Genomic DNA, 12,887 nt, shown 5'->3' with positions numbered 1-12,887 from the left:
TAGACCCTTTTGAACATTCTGCGTTGGTAAATGCAGGTGTTAGTATGACGCTAATGCCTCTAGCGCCAGTATTTACTTTTGAGTATCGAGGCCAGAGTCAGGTAACTGGGTACCTCACTGGAAGCAAGTATTGAAAGTTGTAGCAAAAAACAAAACAGGGGCCCTTTTACTAAGCTGCGTAAGTGTCAACACGCGCTCAACGCGCGCCAAAATGGAGTTACCGCCTGGCTCTTGCGGCAATTTCATTTTTGGCGTGCATCCGATACGCGTCTAAAAATATTTTTTTATTTTCGGGTGTGTGTAATGGACACGCGCCGTGGTATTTGGCGCATGTAGGTTATTACCGCCTGGTTACCATGTGAGTCTTTACCGCTAGGTCAATGGCTGGCGGTAAGGACTCAGACCCAAAATGGACACGTGGCAATTTTGATTTTGCCGCACGTCCATTTTCGGCAAGAATAAAGGCCCTTTTTTTTATAGGTGCGCCAAAAAAATGGATCGGCGCAAGCCCAAAACCCACACCTACACTGCCGCAAGCTATTTTTCAGTGCACCTTAGTAAAAGGACCCCCTTAGTGAAGGAGCAGCCTAATGGTCAGTGCAGTGGCTGAGAACCTGGGGAACTGGGTTCAATTCCCACTTCAGTTCCTTGTGATCCTGGGCAAGTCACTTAACCCTCCATTGCCCCAGGTACAAAAACTTAGATTATAAGCCCACTACGGACAGAGAAAGTACCTGTATGTAATATAAACCACTTTGGTTGAATCACAGAAAGGCAGTATATCAAATACATGCCCTTTACTTCCTCCTCTCAGAGGAGTGAAAAGTATTATGTTTCCAAAATTCTGCAGAACTAAGGTAAAGGAAGCCGTACTGAGAGGTTTTATAAAGCAGGAAAACCAAATACCCTTTTTTTGAAGTACGTTCTCCACTTATGGTATTCCCGGATCACGATCTCAATTCTTCTTTTCCAGTACTTCCCTTCTGTGGCAATAGCCTAGAAAGTATAAATTAAACAGTTTAACTGGGAACATGTCTTAACTCTCCCCTAGACCCCGATTCACCCATCTCCAGCCTTCTCAAGTATCCCAATCCCATGTCATAAAATTGAGCAAATGAACATTAATCCAGGATAAAAGGCAGGCCTTGTAAACTGAGGTGGTTACTGGAACTCGTGCACACAGAAAACGTATGAGAAGGATGAGTGTCTTCTCCCTACATCCTTGCAAAAGGTATTTATGCATGGGAGCATAATGCCCCCCCTCCTGGAAGGTCTCAGCCCTGTGTACGATATATTACTGTACATCCACTGGGGTCTCTCAGAGTCTAGGGCAGGGGTGGGTACACTTTATACATAGAGGGCCGCATGAATGTCCAGTACTGTCCTAGCGGGCTGCAACATTATGTAATGTCAGAACTGGAAATGCACTCCATAAACCTTCTGTGATACATTTTTACTTATTAACTGATTTAACTAAAAATGATGGAAACCAACTGATAGAGTGGCTATTCTGAAACTATTTGCAACATACAGTATTTAAAATAGCTAAAACTCGGGTTAATGACTTTTTCCAGTATATTTATTTATTTATTACATTTGTACCCCGCGCTTTCCCACATACAGCAGGTTCAATGCAGCTTACATAGTAAAGAAAAGCATTACAAATTACATGTAAGAAGAATGTTATAAAATGTGGTAAATATAATGGCAACAGTGCCCAAGAATAATGAATTGGAGTAGGGGAGGTAGACAAGGAAAGGATAGGAAAGGTAAAGGGAAGGAGATTGGGGGGGGGGGGGGAATGGTATAAAAGGTAGAGAATAGAAGGGTGGTCTCGCAGGCCACATACAATTCTAATTCTAACTTCACCTTTTAATGAAATTTAATAAAAGTAAATAATAAAAACAAAACAACTGAACCAATACAAATATTATCAAAGGGGATGAGACACAAAAAGCAATCCTTGAAGGAATATTATTTTAAATAAGATATACATTAAATTAGCAGATGATGGAGCGCTGTACATCAAGACGGCGTCCATGGGAGGAGCTGCGTTTTGAGGCTCTGAGACACGAGAAGGCTTGTTTGGCGTTTTTCCTTTCCCTACCTCAATTATGGTTAAGAGGAAAGGAAAGATCGGTGCTAAAGCCGTTCCTAGCACCGGGGATACCGCATCGCTAAAGCAGCCTACCTTAGAAGTCTTTGGGCTACAAACGTTGGGACCACAAGTTTCTGCCCTGGTTGGATCTCCGAAACAACAGCTTACCGGAGATCTTAGCGCGGAGGCGATATCGCTGAGCCCGCCTATTAGAGTTGCGCCGCCGAGACCGGGTGGAGAGACGGACCCTTCAGGAGAACTTCATCTGGATAGTTTTGAAGTCGGCAGCGGCCCTGTGGGATTTTCGACGCCAGACGCAGCGACGTCTGAGCGCAAGGCAGGAAGAGTGGAGAGTGTACCCACTTCCATTCAGACGCCTTCACCAGCGAGACTCAGCGAACTAATTAGACCAGCAACTGTTACATTGGATACCCTATGGGATGCCATCCAGACAATGAATGTTTCCCTGCAAAAGATTTAATTTGAATTGACTGCTGAAGTGAAGGATGTTAAAAATTCTCAACAACTAATGGAGTCGAGAACGGCGAAGCAAGAGGAGAAAAGTGAGTTAAACTCCATTGCAATAAAAAAATTACAAACTCTAGTTGACAATGTTCTTATGGAGAAAGAAAGGGACCAAAGGAAAGTAGAATTTTTGAACAATCAACTTAGACGAAATAACTTGAGATTCTTAAACTTTCCTAAAAGCCCTCTATTACCTCCATTAGAGATGTTACAGAAATATTTCCTAGAAATCTTAAGGATTCCAAAAGAAGCTTTTCCTCCGATTGTTAAAGCTTATTATATTACTGGAATTAAAACAAATCTGGAGATTGCTCCAGATTTAAATCTTACTCAATTTCTTGAAACATCACTAGAGTCTATAACTGAACGCACTACTCTCCTGGTATCCTTTGCATTCGAGACTGATCGTAATAATATATTTCGCCTTTACTTCAAATTTAGGGAAGCTCAATTTTTTGGCTCAAAGATACAGATCTTTCCAGACGTCAGCAAACCTACACAAAAGAAAAGGCGAGAATTTTTGGGGCTTAGGCCTCGAACTCTCTCCCTGGGAGGATCATTTAAGTTGAAATTTGCATGCAGATGTCTTGTTTCTTTTGGTAATGTTCATTATGTTTTTTTTGATCCAGAAAAATTGAAGCTCCTATTAATAAGTAAAGAAAGCAGGGATCTTCAAGCCTCTGAGGCACCAGTAGGGAGCTGAAACCGCAGGCAAACTTGTGATTCTGTCCTCCTTATGTTTATTGTAAGAGTTTCTTTACTCTTTTTGTTTCCTATGATCAATACCTTGTATCTTGATCGTTTATAGTGGACTAAGTAAGAAAGATATTCTTTTGAAAATCCATGGAAATGTAATGGATGGTTCTTTAATCTTTTGGATGTATTTCCTGATTTCTATACATTTATTATTGTGAATGTATTATTTTGAAATTTAATAAATAAAAATTAAAAAAAAAATTAGCAGATGATGCTCTAAGGATACATATTTAAATGAAACATAAGAATCAGAGAAAACACTCTTGGAACGTCAATGATGATCTATAGAAGAAAGGATAGGAGACCATATTTCATCAATAGCAATTTATCTGTTGGTTCATAATTATGAATATACCATGAGAATGGTCATTCACCAAAACGTTAGAGTCAATGCGATCAAAGTATCAAATAAGCATCTCTGCCACATGTCTAAAGTATCGGGGAGAGCAAGAGACCAAAAATTAACATTACTCGTAAGGGAGGAGAAAATTGGCAATAATGTTTTGATCTCATCCCTGACTAAAGACCAAAAATTACATATAACATGTAAAACCCCAGTGGCGTAGCCGGCACTCTAATCGGGGGGGGGGGGGGGGGGGGGGGGGGGGGGGGGGGGGGGGGGGGGAGAGGGATAGACTGTGGAGGGCAATGCATTCCTTCTCCTCTCCTTGGGGTGTTGGTGTCTGAGGATCTTGAAGGTCAAGAAACAATGTGACAAGTCAACGGCCGTGGCCAGAAGGATGCTAGGCTGCATAGAGAGGGGTATAACCAGCAGAAGAAAGGAGGTGTTGATGCCCCTCTACAAGTCATTGGTGAGGCCCCACTTGGAGTACTGTGTTCAGTTTTCGAGGCCGTATCTGGCTAAAGACGTAAAAAGACTGGAAGCGGTGCAAAGAAAAGCTACAAAAATGGTATGGGATTTGCGTTGTAAACTGTACGAGGAGAGACCTGCCGACCTGAACATGTACACTTTGGAGGAAAGGAGAAACAGGGGTGACATGATACAGACGTTCAAATATTTGAAAGGTATTAATCCACAAATGAACCTTTTTCGGAGACAGGAAAGCAGTAGAACTAGAGGACATGAATTGAGGTTGAAGGGGGGCAGACTCAGGAGTAATGTCAGGAAGTATTTTTTCACGGAGAGGGTGGTGGATACGTGGAATGCCCTCCCGCGGGAGGTGGTGGAGATGAAAACAGTAATGGAATTCAAACATGCGTGGGATAAACACAAAGGAATCCTGTTTAGAAGAAATGGATCTATGGAATCTTAGCGGACATTGGGTGGCAACGCTGGTATTTGGAGAATAACACTGGTGCAGGGCGGACTTCTACAGTCTGTGCCCTGAGAAAGGCAGGGACAAATCAAACTCAGATATACATATAAAGTATTACATACCATGTCAAATGAATTTGTCTTGTTGGGCAGACTGGATGGACCGTTCAGGTCTTTATCTGCCGTCATTTACTATGTTACTCTCCCCCTCCCCCACACACATTCTTGCATTTTTTTTTTTCCCTTTCCCACTTCCTACAGTCTGGTTTCTCTCTCCCTTCCCTGGACCTTGTCTTTCATTTTTCTCCCTGCCCCTCTCCTTCTGCTGCACTTCTCCGACCTTCTGGCAGCATCAGCTCTCAAGGCAGCCTTGCCCCTTACCGGCCTCAGAAGCTTTCTCTCTGCACAACTTCCTGTTCCCATGTAAGCGGGACCCTGCAGAGAGAAAGCTTCCAGGACCAGCAAGATGCAAGGCTGCCTTGACAGCTGATGCTGGAAGGTCGAAGAACTTCAGCAGCAACAGCAGTGAGTGAGTGAGTGTGGGGATGCCGGAGGCGGGGCTACCTTGAGAGCTGATGCCGGAAGGTCGGAGAACAGCAGCAGCAGTGGGAGGAGAGGGGGATGCCAGACAGTATACACTCTGCCACTGGGGGAGACTGAGTCAAGAATGGGGGGCATGGGCCCCCAAGATCTCCCCGTGGCTATGACCCTGTGTAAAACAAGGGCATAGCCAGATCTGCCAATTAGGGAGGGCCTGAGACCAAAGTGGGTGGGCACACTATTTCCCCCACCTCACCCTCTCCCCCTTTGACCCCAAATTCATTAAGTATCACAGCTGGTGGGGTTCCCCAAGCCCCACCACTAGAAAGGTCCTGCACTGGCGGTCCAGAATGCTCCCGCACTCGCTGCATCAGGTGACATTCTTTATGGACCGCTACAAAACCAGCCTCCCTCCCTGCCGTGCACGCACAAAACGTGAGGGGATGAGCAAAGCAGCTGACAGAAAGTGCCGTCTGCTGCAGTGAGTATGGGAGCGTTCTGGGTCACTAGAGCAGGATCCTTTTAGCTGATGGGACTTGGGAATCCCCGCAGCCTTAACTACTACTACTACTACTTAGCATTTCTATAGCACTGCCAGGGTTACGCAGCGCTGTACAAGTTTAAACATGGGGAAGGACAGTCCCTGCTCAAGAGAGCTTACAATCTAAAGGTAACAAACTATGTAGTCAGTGTAGGTATCATGAATGGGGAAGGTGGTTAGGCGCCAAAAGCAAGGGAGAAGAGATGGGCTTTGAGTAAGGACTTGAAAATGGGCTCGGGAAGTCTGTTCCAGGCATATGGTGATGCGAGGCAGAAGGGGCGGAGTCTGGAGTTAGCGGTGGTGGAGAAGGGTACAGATAGGAGTGATTTGTCCTGAGAGCGGAGGTTACGGGTGGGAACATACGGGGAGAGGAGGGTAGAGAGGTAGTGGGGGGCTGCAGATTGAGTGCATTTGAAGGTTAATAGGAGAAGCTTGAACTGTATACGGTAGCAGATCGGGAGCCAGTGAAGCGACTTGAGGAGAGGGGGGATATGAGAGTATCGGTTCACGCGGTAGATAAGACGTGCGGCGGAATTTTGGACAGATTGAAGGGGGGATAGGTGGCTAAGCGGGAGGCCAGTGAGGAGAAGGTTGCAATAGTCAAGGCGAGAGGTAACGAGCGAGTGGACGAGGGTTCGGGTGGTCTGTTCAGAGAGGAATGGGCGAATTTTAACAAGAGTGCCACAATTCAGCCCTCTCATATCTACGCCTCTGATATAAAAGGTCATTATTTAAGACTCAGTGTCAGTAATGTTTCTTTGCATGGAGCCCAGAATGATGTAACTTATTGGGGAGCATAAAATTCAATGGTGGGTTGCATTTGGCCCACGGGCCACAGGTTGCCCACCCCTGCTCTAGGGAACATGGGTTAACTCACCATCAGCAGGGTTTATTTTCAACTGATATCCCACCTTCTCAGATACGCCCAAGGGGAGAGGGTATTCGGGATTCCAATCCAAAAGGTGGGAGTAATATGCATATTTTGGGGGGGGGGGGGGTTTGAGGAACAATATCAGGCCACTTCATACATGTCACTTGCATGGTTTAAGGTCGCAGCATCTACTGCAAATTTTTAATTCTATCAGCTTTCTTTATTCTTTTATTTTTTAATTGAAAGAAGTCTTTATCCAAACTTTGGAGAGAAAACAACTTACAAAACGTACAAAAACATCTTGCATATTAAAACTCGCAAAATCAGTAAAGCTGAACTCAGACATATCGTACATAACAACCTTGCTGACATATCCCCAAAGACTATATAAGTACACAAGTTACTTCAATTTTTATAACTTTTCTTTTCCCATTTCCCCTCCCACCCCCTTCCCCCATCCCCTTTTCTCTCCACCCTCTGATCCACCTGAAAAAAAAACAAAAAAGGAAAAAAAAAACACCCCAGTTCACCAACTCCACCCCTCTCCTACTTCAGCAAGAACAATACTTTTGCTCTTAGGCTGAAGAAAGCACAAAGATTTTTTTTTTTTTTTTTTTTTTAAGTACAGTCTGTTCAAGGCAGACTTAAAAGCTAACATTGTTTCAGTGCTTTAGGGAAGTAGCACACAAAGGTACCAACACTCTGCCTGTTATAATCAAGCCAACAATAACAGGCACAAGAGCCCTTCTGGGCTTCTCACCTCAACCAGCAGATGGCAGAGCGAACGTCAGAGGGGTAGCTTCAGTAACCACGAGGAGACGTGATCAACAGATATAGCAGAAAATAGCTATTAGGCAGCATTCCACCCCCACCCCCACCCCCCAAGTACTGCTTGCAGGGGATGGTAGGCCTTTGCCTCTCCTTCCAAGGCACAGCCTACAGGGGATAGTAGGGGCAAGGGGATGGGACTTGATATACCGCCTTTCTGTGGTTACAATCAAAGCGGTTTACATATTATATACAAGTACTTATTTTGTACCTGGTGCAACGGAAGCTTAAGTGGACCTTGCCCCTCCTTCCCAGGCACTGCCTGCAGAGGATGGAAGACCTCTACCCCAAGATAATCTCTGCATGAGATGACAGGACCTTGTTTCACCCCCAGTACTGTCTTTCGAGGACCTTATTCTCCCCATCTCCTCTCCCTTCTCCTTCCAGGTACCTGCTGCATGTGATATCAGGCTCTTGCCTCTTAGCAGTTTCATTCCTGCTGAACGTCAGGTTCACACAGCTAAAGGGACATCTTATAGGATATGATTCAGCAGCAAAACAATGTCACAAGACAGCTGTGTCAGCTATCCAAAAATCTGAATGCAAAAATGTAGTATCTGTCTTTATGGCAGCGACTCACATTTTCCAAGCAAGATGTTGGCTACAATGAATTTTGCTCTTCTGGGTGTTTTGCAACAAATCTCATCACATTATTTTTCATTTCCAGTCTTTGGTCAGAGAACTGAAGGCTCAGGTCTCCACTAGGTTGCTCTTCAACCAGACTCTGCAGTGCACAAGCAACGGGGGCACACGACAACCTTCACATGCAGTAATTGGTATCTTGTCTTTTGAGGATTGTGAACTACAATATCCACAGCACTAGATGGTCTGGAGAGTAAACCCAGGTCACACACACACACACACACAGAGCAGTACAGGGCATGGGAGCCACTGACATAGGACATGACATACCTCAGGCCGCCGATTGTCATCTATATCGACAGATCCATCCAGGGGCGTCACAAAATGACACACAGGGTTCTTCCGCCTTTCTAAGTCTATAATAAAACAGCAAGTACCTTTTAATCAGCAAAATCCAAAGAACTGAGAAAAGACACCATTGAAAGCTTCAGGGTTTTGGGAAGACACCCCTTACCACACCACACTAGAAGCAGTATTCAGTGGGTCAACGACTGCATAAAGATATTGCAGCAGACTTGATTATACTGTTCTATACTGGATAAGTTAGACATATATCCTTACGCAGATATTCAGGCATATCTGTATAACTTAGACTGCTGAATTTGCATTCCTAACTTCATACGAATTAGTTACCTGTATAAACTTTGGCCTGCTATTTTTATTACATGACTTATACAGACAGAATTATATTCAGCTTAGCCGTCTAACTTCAGACCCCAATCCTGGAATGCCCTTGTCCCTTCCTCATGAAATATCAATAAATTCTGGCCTTATATCAACTCATATAGCCAAATTGTATATGTTCAGCTTGGCCTGAAATTTAAACCAAAGCACTTACATAAGCTGCCTAAGTGCCTTCTTTGAATAACACCCCCATTGCCTCTTCCCAGAAAAGTTTTCTGTACTCTCTTCCTTTGATTGTTTTTTTTTGGGGGGGAGGGGATATAATTAATGGTTGATGCCTGGTGAACTCTAAGTGGGCAAATTTGGGAACATGCAGAACCAAACGACAACTGTTGAGAGAATGAAGACGACCAGCCGGAGCGTATGGGATGGTGAGCGAGGACAGATATTGTGGGAAGCCAAGTCTGAAGGCTTTGAATGTAAGAGTGGAGGAGTGGCCTAGTGGTTAGGGTGGTGGACTTTGGTCCTGGGGAACTGAGGAACTGAGTTCGATTCCCACTTCAGGCACAGGCAGCTCCTTGTGACTCTGGGCAAGTCACTTAACCCTCCATTGCCCCATGTAAGCCGCATTGAGCCTGCCATGAGTGGGAAAGCGCGGGGTACAAATGTAACTAAAATAAATAAAAAATAAGAGTGAGAAATTTGAAGAGAGCTCATTGCTTAATGGGTAACCAGTGGAATTTCCGCAATAGTGAAGAAACATGATCACGATGTTGAGCTTGACATAGCAAACGAACAGCAATATTCTGGACAGACTGCAATTTCTTAATGTTAGACTGAGTAGAGCACAAGTAAATATTGAAATAATCAAGTCTAGCAGTCAGTAATGCAAAGATTAAGGAATGAAACTTTTCAGGGCTAAAGTAATGACAGATTGCACGAAGCTGTCGAAAGATAAAGAAACCGGATTTACAGACTTTGGAAATTTGAGGGACAAAAGTAAGCTGTGAAACAAAAATCACGCCAAGATAACAACATGATTCTTCAGGGGTTACAGGAGAGCCAAACAAGACTTAAGGGGATGGGTGGGGTAGACAGCACACCAGTAAACGAACACACAAGTGTTTTTTCTTTATTCATTACCGATCTATGTTTGGAAAGCCACTCTGAAATGAGCGCCAGGCAATCTTGGAGTGGCTTAATGTAGGGATTGATAGGGCTAAGCTGGAAAAAGTAATAAAATATCGTCTGCATAAAAATGAAAAGAAATACCTGTGGTTTGAATCAGGGTTGCAAGGGGACTGAGAAACAGGTTGAAAAGGAGCAGAGATAGCACAGAACCTGGGGGACCCCAGAAGACAAAGAACCGGGATAGGACTCGTCAACAGCAGTGACAATAGTATACGTATGATTTGACAGAAAGGAGGCAAACCAAGAGAGAACTGACCCCGTCAGACCCAGAGAAGATAAACAGGAAAGTAGAAGGGAATGTAGAAGTCGAAAGAAGCGAAACAGGTCAAGGGAGATGGCCAAAACCACACGATACAAGCTGACTTCAACACAGAATTACAAACATGTACCTCCCCCCCCCCCAGATGCCCATTTTAATCACTCCCCCCCCCCCCCCCCAAGAAAACCCCCTCTCTCCCTCCACCAAACCAGACAAAAACTGAGACAGGTCAGGGTCACACTGGGTTAAAGGAGTAAAAAAGCAGTACCCAGTACATTTCTGAGGTGATGACCTTTCCAGCCCTGCAGTACTCATTAGTAATATGTCCTAAAGCCCTCAGTGGATGATTCCCTGACTAACTCTCATTAAAGGATTCCCTCCTTCAGATACTCTGGTACAATCCCTGGAAATCCTGTTTCTTCACAGCTCTCATACTGCCTCCTGGTCGTGAGGGCTCCTCCTCTATTTAGCACCTTACCAGTGCAGTCCTCTTTCACTGCATAGCATCATGCTGACAGAACCATCCTTGGACAATAGTACAGTCAGCAGCCTCCTCTCCACCTAAGGAATCTCCTTCTTCACCCAGCCAGCTGTGTGGCTCCCCAGGCTTCCCTCAGGCTGAAGGACATGCGGGAAGGAGGCCAAGTGATGTGTGGCTCACCCCTCTCATTGCCTTCCTCCAGCTAACACAGCTTGGCACCCCGGGCAGGAGCCCTGCTTGTCCTCCCACACTGACAACTTTGCACACAGTCATCTGGTTATACTGATGAGACAAAACAGTTTTACTCCTCTTCATTCAGATCACTACCGGATCCCAGCGATCTTCTGGACACCCTTATAGATTCAACGACAAGTTCCTTTCCTTCCCTGAAGGATCTGTAGGCCAAAGCCTTCTGCTGCCCCTCTGAAAAATCTCAGACCAATCCTTCTCCAAAATACTCTTACAAGGAAAGCTTCTACTCATCTCAACCTTGAGGCTCTTGTCCCGAGATGTACACCTAGCGTTACATCCAAAAAAGTTGTTCCATTTCCATGTGATTCTGGAACAGCTGTTCCAAAGGCCAACAAGCCACTGCAGAAACTATAGGGAGTAAAACTTTGTGAAAGGAGGGCCAGCATGAAGGGGTTGGGGGTAGAGACAGGATGGTAAAGGCTGACTGGTGGGAATGGCAGATAGGAACGGAGGCTGTCTGGGGTGGGGTTAGGGAAGAGTGTGCAGGAGAGAGAAGCAGCAGAGAGAACATGTGGAGAAGAGGGTGATGAGATGGGGGACACAATACAGAATGTGTGTGGGAGGGGCAAAGACTTAGGAAAGAAAGAGTGCAGGAAGTAGAATTGTGTGTGAGCAGCTGGGCTGACCACATCAGAGGGGGAAGCCACCAGGCCAGCTATGTCATTGGAGGGGGGGGGGGGGGAACCCCTGCCCATGCCCAGGGTGCTATTCACTTTGTCCAACAACCCTGACTGTCACATTGAAGGGTGCCACCATTGGAACAACTGTAAATATTGCTTTCTTACAACAAATTTACATTCACTAGAGGGTCCCCCACCCCCTAACAAGAACCTTTCACTTAGTACATGTTTAGCCTTATTCTGAACAGATCTTTCTACCAAGGACACCTCTATTAGGTCTCCCCTCTAGCAAATTTTGTTTCTGAAACTCTGAAAGTTAAAAAAGGTGCCCCTTTGGGATTCCAAAATGTCATCCCCATAGGCAGTGGAATGGGTTGGGCCATGGCCTGACCAATATTTTGTCCAAAACGGCATCAGCCACTAGAGAGCTTGGAGCTGTAGCAGGGCCATTCTAAGAGCTGTGTGGCCACAGAGGTGTAAGGGAGATGGGGGTACAAAATTGTCTCCCCTGCAGTGGACGCAGTGCAGTGGGCAGGACAGGGGTGCTAAGGGGCGTGTTGCACAAGGTGTGATTCCAGCTCGGGATGCTCCTGGGCCACAGATTGGTTTGTTTGGCCCTGCCAAACAAAAAGGTGTTTTGCTCCTCTGATATCCCTCTCATGTGAAACTATAAGAAAGAAAAAAAAAACCCTCCTTGCTCGTGCTTGATAACATTAGCCAAAAATACCAACTCTCACATGCCTCCTACAGTGTTCAAACTTCATCTTTTCATTTGTTAATAGGGAAAACCAAACATACACAGAGATAAAGTGAGGTGCCCAGGGTCACACAGACTCGCTGGCAGAGGACGGCCTTGAACTCCTGCCCTAAACCTTCCCTTGGCTCCTGGCTGAGCCCTCCAGTGTCTAACCTCCTCCTCCTTCCCTACTGAAACCAAACAAAAACAGTGACCCGGGACTGGGAGGACAGAAAGCATCCACTGGACAGCCAACCAATGTCTACTGGAATCAAATCTAAAATTCAACAAGTAGGCCTAGAGATTCATGAACGGATTTTACCAGCTACTGGGGGACGGAGAAGTGGTACAGAACCATTACTGACTGGTTTCTGACCAGACTGAAAACCCAAATTAAAACAAAGATACTTACATTGCATATACCACGCTCGCCAGATGGCATTATTCAGGCGAATTTTGTCTCTCCACTGAAGTTTCAAGCCTTTAAAGTTCTTCCATTTCGGTGAGACCAGCTTCCCACTGGAAGAAAAACGGTGAACAGATTAGAATCTTCATAGAGAGATTTTCTGATAGGGAGCAGAGGCTAGAGATTTACATCAGCTGTGACACCATCCTGCTTATAATCGAATGAGAAAAACGCCCAAGTT

At 45.2% G+C, this 12,887-nt stretch overlaps 1 protein-coding gene across 1 annotated transcript in view; it reads right to left on the bottom strand.

The window, feature by feature from the left end:
- Window positions 1-12,887, bottom strand: part of MLXIP (MLX interacting protein) — a 160,446-nt gene that overhangs the window by 51,868 nt on the left and 95,691 nt on the right. The window contains exons 2-4 of the mRNA XM_030219870.1: window positions 12,653-12,759; window positions 8,348-8,433; window positions 907-996 (exon numbers count right to left, since the gene is read on the bottom strand). Of these exons, the coding sequence (XP_030075730.1) occupies window positions 907-996; window positions 8,348-8,433; window positions 12,653-12,759 (283 nt within the window). The remainder of the gene's footprint in view (window positions 1-906; window positions 997-8,347; window positions 8,434-12,652; window positions 12,760-12,887) is intronic.

The sequence above is a fragment of the Microcaecilia unicolor genome, chromosome 11 (genome assembly GCF_901765095.1).
Source record: "Microcaecilia unicolor chromosome 11, aMicUni1.1, whole genome shotgun sequence".
NCBI classification, from domain to species: Eukaryota; Metazoa; Chordata; class Amphibia; order Gymnophiona; family Siphonopidae; genus Microcaecilia; species Microcaecilia unicolor.
This window is presented reverse-complemented; position numbering and strand designations above follow the sequence as displayed.